This window comes from Delphinus delphis, chromosome 14 (genome assembly GCF_949987515.2).
Source record: "Delphinus delphis chromosome 14, mDelDel1.2, whole genome shotgun sequence".
Classification (NCBI taxonomy): Eukaryota; Metazoa; Chordata; class Mammalia; order Artiodactyla; family Delphinidae; genus Delphinus; species Delphinus delphis.
In genome coordinates, this window is record NC_082696.1 from 7,817,672 (window position 1) to 7,840,711 (window position 23,040).

The window sequence follows — 23,040 nt, forward strand, 5'->3', positions numbered from 1 at the left end:
GTTAAAAATCTTGCAGGATGGTCTCCGCCCTTGGTTCCCTACTCACCACGGGGGCGCCGTCGATGGGAACCTTGCACACAGCGGTGCCGGCGGGACAAGGCACCCCGTGCATGGGGTTCAGCGGCTGGCAGATGTTGATGTAGAAGTCAGGGCTGGTGTCAGAGGCGTCGTCCTCGCTCTCATCGTACGCTTCGTACCCTCCGGTGCGGTGGATGAGGGGGGACAAGTCGATGATGGAGCTGCCGTTCCTCACAGAACATTCCGTCTGTCAAGCAGGAAACAGGCCTCATTGGTGTGTGCAGTGCGTGTTCCTGACCAAGGCACCCACGACAATAGAAGCTGAACCGAAAAAGCACGAGGGGTGGAAGAGTGCCCCAAACGCTTGGCTACCTAACGTCGGGCACTTGGAACCACATACGACTGGGGGCCCAGGAGTGGGGGAGACAGGCTGGGGGCCCGAGGGAGCCGCAGGAGAGGTGGAGCAGGCCCGGGGGGCCGTGCCGCACGTGCCCAGCCCGACTCACCACCTGCTCGCAGGCCAGGGGCGTGTGCCAGTAGAAGAAGAGCGTGCACGTCCGCTTGTCCAGGGAGATGAGCACTGGCCTGTCCGCGGGCCCTGCCTCGGGCCTGCACACGAAGCTGAGCACGCTCTTGTAGCTCAGGCCGGCCTTGGAGGGACAGGGGGAGCCGTCCTCGTACACCAGCTGTAAGACCTGGTCCACGTACTTCAGCCTCTTGCTCGCCCTGCCCACGCTGATCCTGGTCTGTCCGAAGCAGGCCCCTGTCCCAGACACAGAAGGGAGAGCGGAAAACACGCAATGACGGATTCAAACCACTCGCTTTCCCATGAGAACTTTCTGCAGGACCAGACTTTGAAATTCACAGCCAACACTCCGGAGGGTCCCGTGTGGTTTTAGCAAACGTTACACATCTAGTATTCCGTCACGTGGCCACGAAGCCCCCACACCCCTACCAGCCCACTGCTGCCGATGAAGGAAGGCATCTGACCTCTTCGCCGGAGGGACGCGGAGGCCGAGGCCGACCTCGGGGCCGGGAGGGCGGGCCACACACACTCACCTACACCAGGGGCGCAGTTCTCGTTGTCCCCGCACACGCTGAGGTAGACCAGCCCCTTCTCACTGTAGGCGGCAGTGTACCCGGCCCTGCCGCTTAGAGAGCTCAGGTCAAACAGGTGTCCTGCTCGGGGGAAAGGATGGGGACACCGTGACCCATCACCGGCGCTCACACACAGATCCCGCCGGCCATCGGGCCTCCTGATTCCTTGTCACGTGTCACTGCCCCCCTTCACTGACGCGGCCCCCAAAACCTTCCTGACAGCTAGAAAGTACCCAGGAGACAGCAGCTCAGGGCGTCCTCCTGCGCCTGGGCCACGGCGATTCCAGTGGGGTTGGGAGGGCCCGTCAGCATCCCTCCCGCTGCCAGTGACCCAGCCCCAAACCTTTCCGGGCCCCAGAGCTGAGATCCTGTGGTTTCCTCGTTGCCCCACGTCAACTCTGAAAGGAACGGAAGACTGACTCCAGCTCCGCCAGCCTAAAGCTTGGGACCAGCACCCCAGAAACGGGAGTTACGGGGAGCACGGCTTTCAGGGAGGTGCTTAGTCTCTTCTCCACTGAAGAACCACAAGTCAACAGGACCGGGCAGATCCAGCAGAAAAGGCCAAACGCGCACCCACAGGACATGATGCTGCTGCCCCGTAGCCTCACACTGGGTCTCTCACCGCTTGCGTGCACACGCGCATGTGTATGCACGTGCGTGTGTGCCCGCGTGTGTGCGCGCGTGCATGCGCGTGTGTGTGCACGTGTGTGTGTTGAGGGTGTGGGGACGGGTGGCCGGCAGCGGCCCTCACCTGTGGAGGGGTTGGTGACCTGGCAGTCGTCGTGCACGTTGCTCTTCACAGGGCAGGCAGCGGCCGTAGGCCAGGAAAAGGTGTACTCGCAGTCCTCTATGGCACTGAGGAACATGGGCCTGGAGTTCTAGAAACAAGCGAAGGGCAGACAGCTGCTGACAGGGTGCGCGCCTGACGCAGGTAACAGCGCCCACTGGCGCCAAGCAGGAGCTCCCCTGTGACGCACCACAGGCCCGTGACACACCCGTCTCGGTGTCTTCACGGGACGAGGGCAGACTGGGGAGAAGCTAAGGGTCAGGGTTTGCTCCTGAGATACCCCTGGGGGCTTGACACACACAGGGTGAGACAGAGCCGGAAATCCACTGAGGGGGCAGGGACGTTTTCCTACAGCTAAGGCTGTTAAGGTGGGGTCGGGGACAGGGTGGCGAAGGATGCTCAAAAGGGCTACTGTGAGGCACGAATGAGGAAATAAATGATAAAGTCCTGAAAAACAGAACCGACATCTGTTATGATGGACATAACAGGAAGACCCTCAGGGAGAACTAGTCATGAACTAACTAACCCCTCCACCACCCGGGCTAAGGCTCCCTGCCTCTCAGACGTGTCTCGTCCACACGGCGAGGGTAAAAGGGTAAGATTCGTGCAGCAGCGCCCTCCTTCCCAGATAAACCAGCCCCCGGCACCCGCGTGCAGAGCCCTCCATGGACCAAGCAGCTGTCTTGCTCTGCCGTGAGCCTCTCTCCTCAGATACACAGCAGAGCTAGTCTATGGGGGCCCAAGAGTCCGGACCCCAGCAGCACAGGGGTCCAGGCTCAACCTCTGCACAGCCTCCTGAGGTGGAACCTCAGCTGCCACCCCGTCAAGGGGGCAGACCTCAGGCTCCTCCCGCCACAGCTGGCCGCACGCAGCTGGACAGTGGTGCTCTGTCCTGACACTGAGGATGGAGTGCACTGGGCCAGCCTGACCTCACTCCCGAACCTTACAAGACAGCACACAGGCTGCACCTTAATCTCCGTGGCAGAGATGCTCCCGCAGTGAAAACACAGTCCAGAGAAACCATTAATTCCGCCCCCACCTGCTGCACTGCATGTACCAACCCGTCAGGGAAGGAACCATCCAGAGATGAGACGAGAACCCAGTTACCACGCACCAACCACATGCCAGAAACAGTGCCCGGCGCTTCACGCCGCCTCTCTCTAACCTCATGGCGATCTGGCAGGACAGGCCGAGCTCGTGCTGGTAACAGGTGCCCCGTTTAGGGAGGTTACCAAACACCAGTTCTCTCTGCGGCCTTCAGGGATCTGAGTCAGACTCCCAAGAGAACCACCGAATTCTGGAACAAGAACTGCCAGGGTGGACACCCCGGGACCACGGGCCCGAGCCGCGCCGCCCACGCCCTTTGTTAGGCTGGGTCACCCGGAGCTCTTCAACTCATATCCCAGGAAGTGAGACATCAGTCTCGCTGACCCTGGACTCGCACTGGGGCCGAGACAGCTGCGTCACTTACGACTTGGCTCTCGCTGCACGAGAAGCGGATGGTGGTTGACTTCTTCCGGATCTGGTCCGGACACGGGTCACCATCAACGTACCTCAGGAGAGTCATGCCCTCGCTCCCCTGAGGGCCATCCCTCACTCTGCCCAGGTTCACGGGCTTGGAGCCACCCAGCAGACACACGGCCGCCTCCGGAGGGCACGGCTCTGCAGCACAAGCAGAGACAATTAAGAGTGACCGTCAGCCCCTGTCCAGTCTAGGACTTAACAAGGGACGTAACGTCCGGCACGTGACACAGTTGATTCTAACAATTACCTCAAAATATCAGTGATTTCTCTCATTAAGTCAGATGCCAGTGACACCGTGAGTTCTCACTCCATGAAACGCCGTTTTACCACAGATGGGTTGGGGGTGAGCATGAGGTGTGGGGAGAATTCAAGGCAGAACAGCCTCAATTATTTCTGATCCCCAAACGCGATGAAGCTGAAACACCTAGATTACGCCCGTGGAACATTTTAAATGGCCTCTATTCACGTGCTACCTTACTTTAAGAAGTCACCAAGAACTGTGCCAATCTCCCAGTCCCCGAAATGTCTGAGTCATCTGCGCTGGGTAAAGAACGGGTCCCACTTCGTGGATTAATAAGAGGCTCGGCGTCACAATCTAGCCAGCATACAAAGCGAGGGGAAGTGGGCCACGGCCTCAACCATGCAGGAGAAAAGTAACTTTCTGGGTTTTTGTTTTTTTGTAAAAAAAAAAAAAAAAAAAAGAGGGGCCGCGGGCGGCACCACGGTCTCCGTGGGCTGCTGCTCCCAGTTGCACGGCCGCAACGGCCGCAACTGAGTTCTAGCCTCGTTACCGGCACCAAGGGTCTGGGTGCATCCTAACAAGACCCCACCCACTCTGCTCTCAATGAATACAGAGGGCACATACCCAGAGCTCCATTTCCCACCCTCCTATCTCCTGCCCTGGCTAAGAATTACCTGCCACGGTGATTCTTTCTACCTACCCTCCAGCTCCCCACGTTCAAACAATGGTTACAACGCTCCCAACAGAGCCTTCAGCACTGATTTATCCTGGGCCACGCCAGGGATGGGTCATGAAGACCCTCAGATAATTCCTCCTGCTGCTTCTTGGCAAAACCACTCATGTGTCAGAGAGCAATGCGCCATTGAAGAATCCGTCCTTACTTCCTCTTCACCCATAAATTCACTACAAGCCATGAGCACCTCCGCCAGAGACCTCACTCACCCGAGCCGGCCTGCGGAGCCAGAGACTTGCACACGTTGATGAGGTAGTGCTCAGTGGCTCCCGTCCTCGTGACGGCTTCCCAGTTGTCACTGTACCTCGACAGGGATGAGAGATCGAAGGTGTTCCCAGCCCCGTCTCTGAAGGAAAGAAAGCACCACGGTGAGGTTCGGCTGGATTCTAACGGAGTCTAGCGCTCCGTCTGCAAAGGATCAGTATAAAGGCAGAGTCTACTCCCGACACCCTGGGAATCAGACCCTGCCAGGGACAGAACTCGACACTGGACTCTCCCAGATCCAGGCGGAACCAGCAGCAACACAGCTTGAGTTCAGGAAATGTCAAGCCTTAGCTCAACAAAATTATGTATTAACCAAAAAAGGCTAAGAGTAAGCACCTGTCCTGCGCAGGCCGGTGAGAAGACAAGGGTACACAGACAGCTAAGACACGCAGCGCCCAGGGCAGCCCGGGCAGCCCTGTCCAAGCTGGAGGACACCAACAGTCACTGAAATAAACCAGGCTGACGTGGACCTGCTCAGGTAACGGTTTACTTACTGCATGAACCCCAAGTAGGGACAGACACCGAGAGCCAGCCCTACGCCAGGTGCAGAGTTAATGGTAAGCAAGACAAACACTCCCTCTGCAGGGCGCCAGACCCAGGTGGAGACAGAGGACAGCCACAGGTGCCACTTCACCAGGCGGTAACCTCAGCACATCAGAGGGGACTGACTGCGAATCACCCATTCATTCAAAAACTACATGCCAACTGGGGCTACTGTGTTGAAGGAGAGATAAAAATCGCCCATTTTATGAAGTCTGCAGAAGTCACAAAGTAATACTGTAAAACGTACAGACGTCAGGTGGCAATTAGAGCGAAGAGGGAAAAAGGCAGGGAGGTGGGTATGAAGTTTGGGAGGGGAAAGAGGAGATGAGATTTTAGACAATGGCCGCAGAAGGCCTTCCTGAGGAGGCCACCTCTGAATAAACTCAGAAAAACGCGGAAGAGCTAGTCACGCAGGGACCCGGCAAAGCGCAGCACACACAGGCAGAGGCAGCAGCGGGAGCAAAGGGCCTGAGGTGCAGAGAGCCCGGTGCACTCACAGGAGAGCAAGGAGCCCCATGTGGCTGGAGCAGAGCAGACACGAGGAGTGACACAGCAGGGGCTGAGCGTAGCATCACATGGAGCGCTCCAGCCAGCAGAGACGGGCTTCACCGCATCGAGGGGCACAGCAACAGCCTGGGCCGACTTACAGTCTAACGGGGCCACGGTAATCACTGTGCGGGACTAGCCCAGCGTGGGTCAGGGGCCCCCTGAGGGGCCACTGCGGCGATGCAGGGGCGAGATGAAGACGGCCTGTACCAGGGCAGGGACGTGCTTCCGCAAGAGAGAACTCTAGATATTTTGAAAGTTGATGGGCCATAAATGGGATGAGAGCGAAAGGATGGAGCTGGCATTGATACCGGCCTATGTGGGAGACACAGGTATTTGCAAAAGCAGGTCCTCAAGAACTTCATATAATGGACCATCTGATAGAAACTTATTGTAAATGGTTAAAGACCTAAAAGAAGAAATTGAAACTATAATAAAAGAAGGGGGGTAGAATGGAGGGAAGAAATGATGAATTAGAGTACCAACAGGGACTTCCCTGGTGGTCCAGTGGTTAAGAATCCACCTTCCAATGCAGGGGACGTGGGTTCCATCCCTGGTTGGGGAACTAAGATCCTACATGCCCTGTGGGGCAACTAAGCCTGCACGCTGCAACTATCGAGCGCCACAACTGAAGAGAAGCCCGCATGCCACAACAATGATCCCATGTGCCGCAGCTAAGACCCGACGCAGCCAAAATAAATTAAAAATTTTTTTAAGTTAAAAAAAATAATAAACTGTTTCTAAAATAAGTTTTAAAACAGAAAGAGTACCAAACAGAACTCCTAGCATGAAAAGGACAGTCATGAAAATTAAAAAAGGGGAACAGTCAAAACAGCAAATTAAATCAGCTGATAAGAGTATCACTAAGTTGGAAATAGGTCTAAGGAAACAGAATACAGTCCAAAAACAGATAAATAAGATATCTAAAAGACATGGTGAGGGCTTCCCTGGTGGCACGGTGGTTAAGAATCCGCCTGCCAATGCAGGGGACAGGGGTTCGAGCCCTGGTCCAGGAAGATCCCACATGCCACGGAGCAACTAAGCCCACATGCCACAACTACTGAGTCCACATTCCTAGAGCCCATGCTCTGCAACAAGAGAAGCCACTGCAATGGAAAGCCCGTGCACCGCAACGAAGAGTAGCCCCCGCTTCCACAACTGGAAAAAGCTCGCATGCAGCAACAAAGACGCAACACAGCCAAAAATAAATAAATGAAAAAAATAAATTTTTTTAAATTAAAAAAATAAATAAATAGAAGACATGGTGGATAGAATAGGAAAGCCTAAGATATGATTAATACAAGTCCCAGAAGAAAAGAGACAGAATAGGTTAGAGGCAACCTTCAAATATACAATCATTGCAAATATTCGTAAGTGAGTAACAGACATTCATCTTTAGCTTAGAAAGCATCAACTTCCAAGCAACATAAATAACAAAGCCATACCTAACAAATCAGACTGAGACTGCACAACAAATACGAGAGAAAAGATACAGAAAAGGTAGGTTATCTACAAAGGAATGAAAACAGGACGGACGGGGGCAGATTCTCTAACAGCAATACTAAGCACCGGAAGATGGCAGATTACCTTCAAAGTGCTGACACACACAAAAAAAGTATTCACCTGGAATTCTGTACCAAGCTAGTGACAATAAAACTAAGCCTTTTCAAGTAAAGACCAGTATTTAACTCGACAGAGTCTCTGTTCGAACCACCAAGCAGTGTGACTCACAGTGAAATTTGTACCCAGGACCAGTCAGCAACCGTGGAAGGAGCCAGCGCCACAAGATGAACCGGTAATGGACACTGGTTCCTTCGCTGTCCCTAGTGCAAGGGGACACAGCTCTTCACCCCATCAGAGACCAGAAGCAAATAGTTTGCAAACCAGCACTATGCATAGCATTATACTAAACAGATACTTAAAGAAAGAGAATTGAGTCAAAAGCAAGGGGTAAAATGCAAAGAGGAAGAAGTAAGCCAAAGAAATCGAGACATTTCTTTTCCTCTTCAAAAGAAGAAATTTATATAGTCAAGCAACCAATGGATATTTTTAAAAATCACAATAATGACTTATTCAAGAGGTAAGAAAACACGTCAGAACAAAAGCACTCGACCACAATACCATGGAGATGGGGAGAGAGCGTTGGGGCTACGACACTCTACGTTATTTTATTGTTGGAGAGATGGGTATAGTTACTAACTTTAGCTTTCCATTAAATCAAAAATACATGTTTAAGGCAACCATTAAAAGAAAATGAATTATAATTCAGGGAATGCATGGTGAGATTTTTTTAAAAAGAAACAAAAAAAAAATCATTAGTATCCTCAGAGATGATTAGAAGGACTTATTTGAAATTCCAAATAAAAATCTCCAAAGGATAGCTGATTTTCTCAAGTTCAGAAAATATTCCAGAACGGAGTAAAAACACGAAAACAGAAGATGAGCAATTAACTTTTCCACCAAACATACACAGTTCTTGTAGGAAATGGGACAATGCCTTCAAAACTGAGGAGAAATTAATTTGAATCTGTAATCCTACTACAGCCAATCAGATTTAAGAGCAAGTTATGGGCATTTTCAGACAACGCGTGGGTTCTCTCCCATCCAACCTCTCTAATAGGAGGATACACTCTAACCAAACGAAAAAGGAAGCCATGACAAAGGGCGTGAAATCCAAGAAGCAGGGGATCCAAGCCAGGAGTGATCCCCAAATGAGCTCTGATCAAAGAGCAGAAAACACACGGCCCAAATCCGAACTGAGACCTTCCCGAAGAAGAACGGTGATTATTCGTAGACACAGCATCGTGAAGAGCCCTGACAGTCTGAGATACGATGGGAAGGCATATTATTCTGTCAACAATAAAAGAGAAAGACTACGTAAAATGCCAAGATTTAAAACCTATTCGAGGTAGCTATGTTCCAAGTATTAAGCAAACTAAATGTGGAATGATTTTTGGAGCAACTTATGAAATAGAACAAATGGGAATCTTCTGACCTAAACACTAAGCCTACCTTCCTTCAGTTAAGAGGAAGCTAAGAGACACAAGATGATGTCATTTCTCTGCAGATCCAATCAGACCGTGTGATTTTGCAGCAAATGATGTTTATGCAATACTGTAAACGCCACTTATTAGTTTTTGATGCTTTAGAACCACCCTCTGAATAAAGCAGGTAAGACCATTAGAGTTACCCAGCAGGAGACACATGTTCTAAACCTTGGCAATGCACCAGCGACAGCCTGCTGGCATTGAGGCAGTGGGAGGAGCGGCTGAGGGACAGGCAGCATCCGAGGCCCTCATCTTACTTAGCGGGAAGTCAAGAGATGTCTAAAGGTGATGAAACAAGAAACAGAGCTTAGAGTGTATCATCCCGTATTCTAAAGGCAGCCAGAAGAGGAAATAAAAATGGAACTAATGAACGCGGGGCAGGGGAGAGGGGAGAGGAGACCAGAATTACATTTCCGGTGTCTGAAGACAGAGTCGACCGATACCATTTGAGGTTGACAAGCACAGGTATATCGATCATGTAGAGTCACGCAAGGCTCCAGACAGAACTACAAGAAGACACGGTAAAAAGTGGGATGAGGCTGAGGTGGGGGAAGCTTACTTCATCTGACACAGTTTTCTACACTTATGAATTCATACAATATACACGCATGAGCTTTCGTTTTAACTGATTCTTCAATTAAGGATAAAAACTGGAAGGAAACAGGGAAATGATTAATTTTTCCCCAGGATGGAATGCTGTAACTCAGTGATTCTTTTCAGGCTGGGTCCTCATGCAACAGAAACGTCAGCATGTCCCTTAAATATCCAGAAATGTGTAGACCCGTGAAACCAAAATCTCCAGGGATGGAACCCAAGATGTGTATTTTGTAACAGTTCTGAGGGTGACGCTGATGAAATTCACACACAGTGAAGACCTCCACCTTATCTCAGGAGCTGCCAACCACCTCATTTCAGGAGCCTACGTGAGCCACAGGAAACAGGACAAAGGACCGGTGATGGCAGCTGAGAACCTGCAGGGTGGGTGTCGCCCCCTGGTGCTCTCTCCACATACACACACACACACACACGCACACCCCACCATGCAGCTCCACCATCTCCCTCTCCACGTCCTTTTCACCAAACACAGGCAGCATCCAGGGAGGTGCAGAGGCCAGGGGACACCCTGGTCACTCCAATCCACTCATACCCATGAATCATACAAGGTTTCCTGTTTCAACTCCAGTCACTTAACACAAGGTACCTTAACACAAGGTAATCAAAAAATATGAAAGTCGTGAAGGATTTAGCAGTTACCCTAATCCAACTCCTCAGTTTAACATTCAGGAACTAAGGCTTAGAGAAATCACCTGACTAACCTAATCCCATCCCCCACCCAGCCACTAACTTTTTTTTTTTTTTTAATATTTATTTATTTATTTGGTTGTGCCGGGTCTTAGTTGCTGCATGTTAGTTGTGGCATGTGGGCTCCTTAGTTGTAGCATGTGAACTCTTACTCACAGCATGCATGAGGGATCTAGTTCCCTGGCCAGGGATCAAACCCGGGTCCCCTGCATTGGGAGCATGAAGCCTTAGCCACTGTGCCACCAGGGAAGCCCCCGGCCACTAACTATTAAAGCAAGATATTATCAAGTAAACGTGACTGCCCCAGGGTCAACACCCGCATCGACTTACTTGAAGGAGCACTCGGTCAGGTTGAAGGGCGGGCAGGCATACTGCGTGTGCCACTCGAACAAGTAGGAGCAGTCAGAAGTCTCCTGGAGAAACACCGGCTGCGGAAGTGGAGAGACGTGTCCGTGAAACGGGACACATCAGGTAGTCGGCGCTTTAAGGATGCAAATGGTACAGGATGGGCCTGCTCACTACACTCTACACAGACTGATCAAGGTGTGAACACAGTGACCAGGAAGTTTTATGAGACGTAAAAGCAGGTTCACTTTGTAAAGACAAAGGCAAAGGGGTGAGGGCAGAGCGGCCCCCTGCTGCGCTGAGCACACTCACCGCCTGGGTGCTGCGGTCACAGTAGAAGATGATGGTCGTGGAGCGCCGGTACACCTTATGGCAGGTGTCCCCACCGGTGTAGTTCATCTTCAACACCCCATTCTCATAGGTCAGCTTCTGCGTAAGGAGACCTGCTCAAGAAGCAGCCAGTTCAACAAGGATCAGTTCAGGAAGCCCCAGGCTGGTCAACACAGACATGGTGCCTCACACACGCTGAACAAACACAAGACCAAGTGTGCCCGGCCTATTGGCACTGGACCACCGGCTCCGTCACGTGCCACTGTAGAGACCAGAATCAGTCCTCCTCTCGCCCAAGGCTGCGATCTTATAGACTGACCATGGGATCGATGACATACAGAGACCCCTGGCCTGACGAGCTGAGGATAGCACTTCCTCTTCACAGCCCCTCAGGGAGGCCCATGTACTCACCCCATCAGCTACTTCAACTTCTTTCTTAAAGATTCTTAAACTTATCATCATTGGCCCAGCTGCTGAGACAGCATGAGGACCAACAGCCTGTCTTATATATTTTACAGTCCAACCCTGTATGCAATGTGTCCCCTTTGTCTCAGTTCTAGAAAGTACTACCTGAGAACACCCATTCATAGTCCAGTGCGTCCCAAAGTTGGAATAAAAAGAAGACATATAATCTCAGAATTGGTAACTGGTATTTGCTAAATAAGAATGAAATAAACACTAAGAACACTTACCAGTACATGTCATGGTGACAAAAATCAAGCGAAATCAGAAACATCATTGGGCACGCGGGGGCGGGGGGGAGGGCCGGAGGCGGAGCCAAGATAGCAGCGTGGGAAGACGCAGAGTTCGCATCTCCCCACAACTAAGGCGCCTGCCGGACGCTGGTGGGGGACCCTGACATCTAAGGGGACGGGAAGAACCCCTGACCAAACTGGTAGGATGTGGGGGGCTGAGGGGGTTGGAGAAGTGGAGACCCGACAGGACCGGCGCCCCTGAGGGGTGGCTGAGGTGGGGAGGGGTTCCCATGCCTGAAGCGACCCCCAGGGGCTCCGATCAGCGGGGAGCAGGCCCAGTGTTTTCCCCGCCCAATCGGCCAGGGAAGTCTGCACAGCTCCCCGACCAGGTCCTACACCCTCAGAGGTCCCCTCCAGGCCGGGGTGATCCTGGGGACATAGGAGGGAGGCCAGGAGAGAACAGGAGAGGCAGGAGGGAGGCGGCTCTCCAGGACCAGAGGAGCGGGAAAGGAGCAAGGGCATTTGCCCCACCCCCTCGAACCCAGGAAGGCTGCTGGGCTCCCAGGTGGGGTACCCCGCCCTATGAGACCAGGGGCAGGAGGCACGCCTGGGCCCCTTCTGTTCCTTGAGCCTGAGCCCCACCCCCTACACCCCCCAGGGCCTTTTCCAGCCCTGTGGGTACTAAGCACAGGCCCTGCCCACCACCCAAATCTTGCCCCTGCTAAGGCCCCGCCCTCCACAGCCAAGGCCTTTTCCACCTTTTTTTTTCATTATTGTGGTTCCTTTTTACCTTCCAGTTGTTGTTTCATCTATATTTTTATTTTTATATTTTTTCTAACATATCTGTTAGTTTCCTAGTCTAACTGTATTTTTTACTTTGTTACTGTTCTTTTTTTTTTGCCACCCCTCATGGCTTGCAGGATCTTGGTTCACAAGCCAGAGGTCAGGCCAAAGCTCTGGCAGTGGGAGCTCTGAGTCTCAACCACTGGACTAACAGAGAACTTCAGACCCCAGGGAATATTCATCAGAGTGAGGTCTCCCAGAGGTCCTCATCTCAGCACCAAGACCCAGCTCCACCCAACAGCCTACAAACTCCAGTGTTGGATGCCTCAGGCCAAACAACTAGTAAGACAGGAGCACAATCCCACTCATAAAAAAACAAACAAACAAAAAAGAGACAGCAAAATAATATATCACAGATGAAGGAGCAAGGTAAAAACCTACAAGATCAAATAAATGAGGAGGAAATAGGCAGTCTACCTGAAAAAGAATTCAGAGTAATGACAGTAAAGATGATCCAGGATCTCGGAAATAGAATGGAGGCACGGATTGAGAAAATACAAGAAATGCTCAAGAAAGATCTAGAAGAACTAAAGAACAAACAAACAGAGATGAACAACACAATAAGTGAACTGAAAAATACACTAGAAGGAATCAATAACAGAATAACAGAGGCAGAAGAACGAGTACGTGAGCTGGAAGACAAAACGGTGGAAATAACTGCCGAGGAGCAGAATAAAGAAAAAAGAATGAAAAGAACTGGAGACAATCTCAGAGACTCTCTGGGACAACGCTAAACGCAACAACGTTAGAATTATAGGGGTCCCAGAAAAAGAAGAGAAAAAGAAAGACTCTGAGAAAACATCTGAAGAGATTATAGTGGAAAACTTCACAAACATGGGAAAGGAAATAGTCACCCAAGTCCAGGAAGCACACAGAGTCCCACACAGTATAAACCCTAGGAGAAACACACCAAGACACATATTAATAAAACAAAAATTAAATTCAAAGAAAAAACATTAAAAGCAGCAAGGAAAAAACAGAAAATAACATACAAAGGAATCCCCATAAGGTTATCAGCTGATTTTTCAGCAGAAACTCTGCAGGCCAGAAGGGAGTGGCAGGATATACTTAAAGCGATGAAAGAGAAAACCTACAACCAAGATTACTCTACCCAGCAAGGATCTCCTTCAGATTCGATGGAGAAATCAAAAGCTCTTCAGACAAGCAAAAGCTAAGAGAATCCAGCACCACCAAACCAGCTTTACAAACAAATGCTAAAGAAACTTCTCTAGGCAGGAAACACAAGGAAAGACCCACAAAAACAAACCCAAGACAATTAAGAAAATGGTAATAGGAACATACATATTGATAATAACCTTGAATGTAAATGGACTAAATGTCCCAACCAAAAGACACAGACTGGCTGAATGGATGGATACAAAAACAAGACCCGTATATATACTGTCTACAAGAGACCCACTTCAGACCTAGGGACACACAAAGACTGGAAGTGAAGGGATGGAAAAAGATATTCCATGCAAATGGAAATCAAAAGAAAGCTGGAGTAGCAATACGCATATCAGATAAAATAGACTTTAAGACTGTTACAAGAGATAAGGAAGGGCACTACATAATGATCAAAGGACCAATCCAAGAAGAGGATATAACAATTATAAATGTTTATGCACCCAACATAGGAGCACCTCAACACATAAGGCAAATGCTAACAACCATGAAAGGGGAAATCAAAAGTAACACAATAGTAGTAGGGGACTTTAACACCCCACTTACACCAATGGACAGATCATCCAAACAGAAAATAAGGAAACACAAGCTTTAAGTGACACAACAGACCAGAGAGATTTAATTGATATTTATAGACCTTTCCACCTGAAAGTGGTAGAATACACTTTCTTCTCGAGTGCACACGGAACATCCGCTAGGATAGATCACACCTTGGGTCATATATCAAGTCTCAGGAAATTTAAGAAAACTGAAATTGTATCAAGTATCTTTTCTGACCACAACGCTATGAGATTGGAAATCAATTACAGGAAAAAAATTGTAAAAACCACAAATACATGGAGGCTGAACAGTGTGCTACTAAATAACCAAGAGATCACTGAAGAAATCAAAGAAGAAATTAAAAAACACATAGAAACAAATGACAACAAAAACACAATGACCCTATGGGATGCAGCAAAAGCAGTTCTAAGAGGGAAGTTTATAGCAATTCAATCTCACCTCAAGAAACAAGAAAAATCTCAAATAAACAATTTAACCCTACACCTAAAGCAACTAGAGAAAGGACAACAAAGAAAACCCAAAGTCAGTAAAGGAAAGAAATCACAAAGATCAGAGCATAAATAAATGAAATAGAAACAAAGAAAACAGCAAAGATCAATAAAACTAAAAGCTGGTTCTTTGAGAAGATAAACAAAATTGATAAACCCTTAGCCAGACTCATCAAGGAAAAAAAGGGAGAGGACGCAAATCAATAAAATTAGAAATGAAAAAGGAGAAATCACAACTGACACTGCAGAAATACAAAGGATTATAAGAGGCTACTACAAACGAACTATACGCCAATAAAAAGGACAACTATGAAGAAATGGACAAATTCTTGGAAAGGTACAATTTTCCAAGACTGAACCAGGAAGAATTAGAAAATATAAACAGACCTATCACAAGAAATGAAATTGAAACTGCAATTAAAAATCTTCCAACAAACAAAAGTCCAGGACCAGATGGCTTCACAGGCGAATTCTATCAAACATTTAGAGAAGAGCTAACATCCATCCTTCCCAAACTCTTCCAAAAAATTGCAGAGGGAGGAACACTCCCAAATTCATTCTATGAAGCCACCATCGCCCTGATACCAAAACCAGAAAAAGATATCACAAAAAAAGAAAATTATAGACCAATATCACTGATGAATATAGATGCAAAAATCCTGAACAAAATACTTGCAGAGTCCAACGACATATTAAAAGGATCATACACCATGATCAAGTGGGATTTATCCCAGGGATGCAAGGATTCCTCAATACATGCAAATCAATCAATGTGATACACCATATTAACTAAGGAATAAAAACCCTATGATCATCTCAATAGACGCAGAAAAAACTTTTGACAAAATTCAACATGCATTTATGATAAAAACTCTCCACAAAATGGGCATAGAGGGAAACTACTTCAACATAATAAAGGCCATATATAACAAACCCACAGCAAACATCATTGTCAATGGTGAAAAACTGAAAGCATTTCCATTAAGATCAGGAACAAGACAACGATGTCCACTCTCAGCACTCTTATTCAACATAGTTTTGGAAGTCCTAGTCATGGCAATTAGAGAAGAAAAAGAAATAAAAGGAATACAAATTGGAAGAGAAGAAGTAAAACTGTCACTGTTTGCAGATAACATGATACTATATATAGAAAGTCCTAAAGATGCCACCAGAAAACTACTAGAATTAATCAATGAATTTGGTAAGGTTGCAAGATACAAAATTAATGCACAGAAATCTCTTGCATTACTATATGCTAACAACGAAAAATCAGAAAGAGAAATTAAGGAAACAATCCCATTTACCATCGCGACGAAAAGAATAAAATACCTAGGAATAAACCTACCTAAGGAGGCGAAAGACTTGTACTCAGAAAACTGTAAAACACTGATGAAAGAAATCAAAGATGACATAAACAGATGGAGAAATATACTATGTTCTTGGATTGCAAGAATCAATATTGTGAAAATGACTACACTACCCAAAGCAATCTACAGATTCAATGCAATCCCTATCAAGCTACCAATGGCATTCTTCACAGAATTAGAACAAAAAAGTTTACAATTTGTATGGAAACACAGAAGACCCCGAATAGCCAAAGCAATCTTGAGAAAGAAAAACAGAGCTGGAGGAATCAGGCTCCCTGACTTCAAACTATACTACAAAGCTACAGTAATCAAGACAGTATGGTACTAGCACAAAACCAGAAATATAGATCAGTGGTACAGGATAGAAAGCCCAGAGATAGAAAGCCCAGAGATAAACCTACACACGTATGGTCACCTAATTTACAAAAAAGGAGGCAAGAACATATGATGGAGGAAAGACAGCCTCTTCAGTAAGTGGTGCTGGGAAAACTGGACAGCTACATGTGAAAGAATGAAATTAGAATACTCCCTAACACCATACACAAAAATAAACTCCAAACGGATTAAAGACTTAAATGTAAGACTATAAAACTCTTAGAGGAAAACACAGGAAAAATACTCTTTGACATAAACCACAGCAAGATCTTTTTTAACCCACCTCCTAGAGTAATAAAAATAAAAACAGAAATAAACAATGGGACCTAATGAAATTTAAAAGCTTTTGCACAGCAAAGGGAACCATAAACAAGATGAAAACAGAACCCTCAGAATGGGAGAAAATATTTGCAAATGAAACAACAGGACAAAGGATTAATCTCCAAAACATACAAACAGCTCATGGAACTCAATGTCAAAAAAACAAACAATTCAATTAAAAAATGGGTGGAAGACCTAAATAGACATTTCACCAAAGAAGACATACAGATGGCCAAGAGGCACATGAAAAGATGTTCAACATCACTAATTATTAGAGAAATGCAAATCAAAAGTACAATGAGGTATCACCTCACGCTGGCCATTCTGAAGAATGGCCATTATCAAAAATCTAGAAACAATAAATGCTGGAAAGGGTGTGGTGAAAAAGGAACCCTGCTGCACCGCTGGTGAGAATGTAAACTGATACAACCACTATGGAGAACAGTATGGAGGTTCCTTAAAAAACTACAAACAGAACTACCATATGACCCAGCAATTCCACTATTGGGCATATACCCTGAGAAAACCATAATTCAAAGAGTCATGTACCACAATGTTCATTGCAGCTCTATTTACAATACCCAGGACATGGAAGCAACCTAAGTGTCCATCAACAGATGAATGGATAAAGAAGATGTGGCACATATATACAATGGAATATTACTCAGCCATAAAAAGAAACGAAATTGAGTTATTTGTAGTGAGGTGGATGGAGCTAGAGTCTGTCATACAGAGTGAAGTAAGTCAGAAAGAGAAAAACAAATACCGTATGCTAACACATATATATGGAATCTAAAAAAAAATGGTTCTGATGAACCTAGGGGCAGGACAGGAATAAAGACATAGACATAGAGAAATGACTTGAGGACACGGGGTGGTGGGGGAGGGAGAAGCTGGGGTGAAGTGAGAGTAGCATCGACATGTATACAGTATTGAATGTAAAATATTTAGCTTGTGGGAAGCAGCAGCATAGCACAGGGAGATGAGCTTTGCGATGACCTAGAGGGGTGGGATAGGGAGGGTGGGAGGGAGGCTCAAGAGGGAGGGGATATGGGGATGTATGTATGCATACAGCTGATCCACTTTGTTGCACAACAGAAACTAACAGTGTTGTGAAGCAATTATACTCCAAGAAAGATTTAAAAAAAAAAATCACTCACACACTGTTTTACAGGAACACAGCAGACATTCCTCCTACTCAGGAAAGTTATAATCTTTAGATCTTAAATCATAAGATATAATCATAACATCTTAAATGTGCAATTCCATCCTTTTGCAAAAAGAGAAGAAACCACCATGGTACCTGCCACTTTCTGAAATCCCTGGGGTCCCCGCTTTTCCTGACAGGATGAGATGACTTTGGACTTGTCATCGGTCGAGCAGACACCTGAGGACAGCTTTCCACAGACCCGGAAGTAATAGGTGTATTCACCAGCCCTCACGATGGTGTCATTTAGGCCAAGAGGCTTCAGGTCATACATGTTGCCATGCCTTGGGTCTCTCACCTCACAGTTGTCCCCTTCAAGAACACGAGAAGGGAAGGGCAATTACACACACTCACACCTTGAGGCAAAAGTTCTGCAACTTTTAATCAGCTAAGTACTGTCTTAAAAGAGGCATTAAACATCACTTCCACGTTCTCTTCTTTTGTCTGTATAGATAAGACAAACTGCCTGACAAACAGCTTTCTCGAAAAGCTTAGGTCACAGGATGAAGATGCACTTAAACAAAACCAAACCCCACGTTCATATTCTCAAGCGTGAGATGCCGAGAGTCCGTCAGTCTGGGTAGGTGAGGAAAACGTAGCTGGCAAAGTGAGCAATGGAGTGGAGTAAAAAAAATCAAGGATAAGAAGCTGTCCATCCACTAATGGATGCTTCATGATCATGCATGGGGTTTCACATCTAAGATGCTGTTAGAACACCCCCTACTTCACACGTTCACCAGCATCAGTGAGCAGGGCTGGGTCTTACCTTCCACGCGGACGACTGGACAGGCTTCCACGGTTCTCCAGACAAACACATACTCACAGTCGTCCAGGAGCTGAAAGGTCGGGGATCCCTACAACAGAAACCAACAGCTCACTGTGTTCTCATTTATTTAAAAAATGCGTCAAATGGCAGCTAGAACTAATACCCAACTTCTAACCTCCACGAGAAGAATACCTGGCACTCATGAAACACATCAGATCTGGGGGGAAACAGCACCTTCTCGTCAAACCCCACCGATGGCCTAAAACCCCTGAAAACTCAGGCAAGTTCTACATCAGACAGAAGATCTGGAGACTGGAGGGGCGTGAGAATGAGGCACGGCAGACACGCACCGTCGTGTGGGCGCACTCGAGCGTTATCCTGGTGGAGAAGCGCTGGGTCCCGCACTTGTCGCCGTTGACGTAGACGATGCTCAGGGACCCGTTGGCGGCAACTTGAGGGCTGACCTGCACGACGCCCAGGTTCCAGCTGTTGTCTTCCGACACGAGGCAGGACCCCACTGCACTGCCTGGAAGGGCCAGGAAAGCCGATGAACTCGGGGGTGGGAGGAAAGGCAGAACAAACCTGAGTCCACTGCTCGGAACTCACCGTGGCAGCCAGGAATATACGGGAGAGGATTGCAGACACTCAAGTAGAAGGTTCTCCTCTTTCCATCAGCCGAGGTGTCAACCGCAGTCCAAGGCTTCCTGGCTTTGCTTAGGCCGCTCAGATCATACTCGTTCCCAGCGAGGTCTGGAACACATGAAAACGCTGGAGCTCCCTGCCTTCCTGGCAGCTTTGGGCACCGCCTTTCAACCCCAAAGACCAAGGATGCACGAACTTAACATTCATAACAGGGATTTCCCTGGTGGCGCAGTGGTTAAGACTCCGGCGCTCCCAATGCAGGGGGCCCGCGTTCGATCCCTGGTCAGGGAACTAGATCCCACACGCATACCGCAACTAAGGAGCCCGCCTGGCACACCTAGGACCCAGCACAGCCAAATAAATAAATATTTTTTAAAAAATAAAAATATTCATAACAGAGAAATGAGGAGATCCCCAGGAAGCCGAGAGGCTTCTCCTACAGAAACACACACCTGCCCTGACCCTCAAAGCCTCCATTACAACAAATCACCATGGGTGTGGAGGTGAGGCTGGGGGCCACCACAAAGAATGAGGGCTGCTGGAGACCTGGCTCAGCATCCAGGTACACCTTACGGAGCTTTATCCTCTCGTTCTTTTCTTCTCTTACACTGTAAGAAGCTCTGACAGTGTACTTGATTTTTTTCCCCTCGTTTTCTTCTCCGTTCTTAACCAGCTTCTGATCCCAAACTATAGCTCAAAACCATTAATTATGTATCTAGATTCTCTTCAAGAGAAGCTTTACAATTCCAGTATCATTCAAAGAAAATATGTAACACATATATCATGCTGCCTGTAAAGTAAAACATACAGTACACAGAGACACATGTGCGCACACACACAGACACACACGCAGGCAAAGACACACGCTTTTGACCGGCCTCTTAATTCCTGGTCCCCCGGCCTCACCCATGACTTGGCAATCCACCGGAGAAGGTACACAGGCCAATGCAGTTTCAAACTCAAAGAATGTGTCCCGGATCCCCAGGTCAGAGTCAATGTCTTGATGCAGGAATCTGGGGGTCCCTGGGTAAACGTCGTCATTGCAGATGAAGCGGATGATGAAAGTATCAGCCCTCCCTGCGAACAAGAAGACCAGACTGTAGGAAACCACAGCAATCACGGTGCAGCCTAACACGCGTGTGGCACCAGGACAGTGTGCCCGGGAACGAGCCTCCAAGCCACCCTGTAAGGCAACCACGGCGAAGCGCCGGGTCTGGTTCAGGGACCCAATCTGAACTACAAAGTGGCCATGTTCACTGTGATAGCGACCCACGTACAGACGGTGTACACCGTGAACTCAGTGTCTTGGCATTCTTCTGTTCCAGGAAGTGTGCAAATGCTATATCCGTTTATCCATCCACTCTCCTTTACGGGTTTATTGGACAATATTTACTAAGTTCCTTACTACACACAGGAGTGAAAGAAACAAGAAAACCCGCCCTACTGGGAGCTGACACTCCGGTCCAGCGCCCAAGTAGTAAGCAAAAGGCAACCCCTCACAGACCAGTTGGAAACGAAGGAAAACGCAGCAGGGACGGGGCCTAAGAAACCCCAAGGGTGGGGAAGAGGCATGGCGGTTTCCAACGCAGTGGCCGGGCTCCCTGAGAAGGTGCCGTCTGAGCTCCCCCCACCCCCCCACCGAAGAAGGGAAGAGAAGAAATGAACTGCCTGGCAGTCTTGAGGGGAGAGCACTGCGGACAGAGGGAACAGCAAGGACCAAGGCTCAGGTGGGGAGGATGGGCGAGGGTGGGCCTCCCCAGTTCCAGAAGCAGGAGGTCCTGGCAGTCTTGAGGGGAGAGCACTGCGGACAGAGGGAACAGCAAGGACCAAGGCTCAGGTGGGCAGGATGGGCGAGGGTGGGCCTCCCCAGTTCCAGAAGCAGGAGGTCAGCGGGAGTGAGCTAGCACAGTGGCGGGTGACCCCGTCAGAGGAGCAGCCAGTGTCCCTCGGCCACCGGACAGGGCTGGCTGCTACTCTGGGCTTCCGCAGGGCGGGGACCACGGGTGGGCGGTGAGCACCGGAGGCTGCGCTAGGGGAAGAACCCCAGGGTCATCAACACGTTAACCCTCACAGGGGACCAGAGATGCCCGGCTAATACAGGAGGAAACTGAGGCAAAAAGAGGGTAAGGAGCAAGTCTGGGGCAGCACGGCTCTACACTACCAAACGTAAAATAGATAGCTAGTGGGAAGCAGCCGGACGGCACAGGGAGATCAGCTCAGTGCTCTGTGACCACCTAGAGGGGTGGGACTGGGAGGGTGGGAGGCAGGGAGACGCAAGAGGGAAGAGATATGGGAACATATGTATATGTATAACTGATTCACTTTCTTATAAAGCAGAAACTAACACACCATTGTAAACCAATTATACTCCAATAAAGATGTAAAAAAAAAAAAAAGGGCTGGTTATATATGTGCTGTGCCCCTGGGGTTGCCAGCGCCTGGATTCAAACCCAGCAGAATAAGTGTCAGCAGCTGTCAGCCACACGATTAGGGCCAAAAAAAAATTATATATAAATGCCTAATCTATTTCATTTTTAAACAGCACTCTGGAACTGCAGAGCAGAAGAATTATAAACCAGAATGACGCACGCTGCTTTCTGGATACTGAAGTGAGTGAGCACCTGACTGTTTTGACCAAGAGTTGAAGAGCTTTCCATCTGTAAAGCAAAGGATTACCACTCCCCCGGCTCTACTAATTCTCCTCTAACCAACTAAAATTATCTCAGTCTGTGGTCCAAACCCTCCCCAACAAATGATACAGAACAAGATCAATTCCCTTTCTAGGACAACCCTTCCAGGATCTGATAGCAGCCCCCAGGCCCCATGTTTTCTGTCCCTGAAGAAGACCCCAATTCTTCAATCCCCTTCACAAGAATCCTGAACTCATTCCTTCGACGCCCTCAGAGTTCTCTTCCCAGCGTGTTCATGGATCCGTCAGCCTGAGCGCGATGCGCAAAAGTAGCCAGTGACCGCACACTGCCACGGGTGCAGGAGGGCAGAGCCGTCCCCACTCCCTCCTGGATACTAGGTTCCTCTGACGTCGACTCAAACGCCCCTCATGTTTTCCGCCCCACACATCACACGACTGCCCCCTCCTGAGTCCATGCCGGTGTGGTGCACAGAGCACAGGTTCACAAGCCAGAAGGCGCGGGTTCCAACCTCCGCCCTGCCGCTCACTGGCTGTGTGTGTGATGTGGCTGCACCTCTGTGGGCCTCCGATCCTCAACGCAAAGCAGAAGCGTGTGAGTCGGCAGAGCCAGGATGAGGATCGAGAGACCTGGCTGCCAGCCCTGGCTCTGCCCGGCGCTGAGCCAGTGGCTCTGTCCAGGGCACAGGGCCTTCCGGGGCCTTCGTCACCTGTGAAGCAAGAAGGTGGCTAAGCAGAGGGTGTGAGCGCCAATGAGATGCACGGGGTTGGTGGAGAACCAACCCGCTAAGCGCACACAGCACTCCACACGGGGGCACACACGGCGAGCATTCACGACGGCAGCTGTGACTCCACCACCACCTCCTCCCGAGGCCCTCAGACTCGGCCTTGCACCTTGTGACACCAAAAATGGCAACTTTCAGTTCACAGTCACAGCTGCAGGAAGGAGTAGAAACGTGAACCCACTGGAGATGCAAAACTATTTAAAGATACAATCAAGACTGAGTAGAGGAATTGGCGGAAAGAAAGAAATTTAGGAAAAAACAAAGTAACTTCTGTTATCTTCACCCACCGCTTCTTTAACACCTGAAAAACACAGCACAAAAGGCCGAGCGAACACACTCCTATCAGAGGAGCCACTGGAGGTGCAAGTGGAGGACACCTG

General features: G+C 48.6%; 1 protein-coding gene across 1 annotated transcript in view; it reads right to left on the minus strand.

The window, feature by feature from the left end:
* IGF2R (insulin like growth factor 2 receptor) overlaps window positions 1-23,040 on the minus strand; it is a 110,021-nt gene that overhangs the window by 20,853 nt on the left and 66,128 nt on the right. Inside the window, exons 23-35 of the mRNA XM_060029687.1 lie at window positions 20,135-20,305; window positions 19,193-19,336; window positions 18,937-19,112; window positions 18,587-18,674; window positions 17,917-18,132; window positions 10,761-10,891; window positions 10,434-10,531; window positions 4,611-4,747; window positions 3,375-3,565; window positions 1,868-1,994; window positions 1,078-1,197; window positions 525-781; window positions 47-265 (exon numbers count right to left, since the gene is read on the minus strand). Of these exons, the coding sequence (XP_059885670.1) occupies window positions 47-265; window positions 525-781; window positions 1,078-1,197; window positions 1,868-1,994; window positions 3,375-3,565; window positions 4,611-4,747; window positions 10,434-10,531; window positions 10,761-10,891; window positions 17,917-18,132; window positions 18,587-18,674; window positions 18,937-19,112; window positions 19,193-19,336; window positions 20,135-20,305 (2,075 nt within the window). The remainder of the gene's footprint in view (window positions 1-46; window positions 266-524; window positions 782-1,077; window positions 1,198-1,867; window positions 1,995-3,374; window positions 3,566-4,610; window positions 4,748-10,433; window positions 10,532-10,760; window positions 10,892-17,916; window positions 18,133-18,586; window positions 18,675-18,936; window positions 19,113-19,192; window positions 19,337-20,134; window positions 20,306-23,040) is intronic.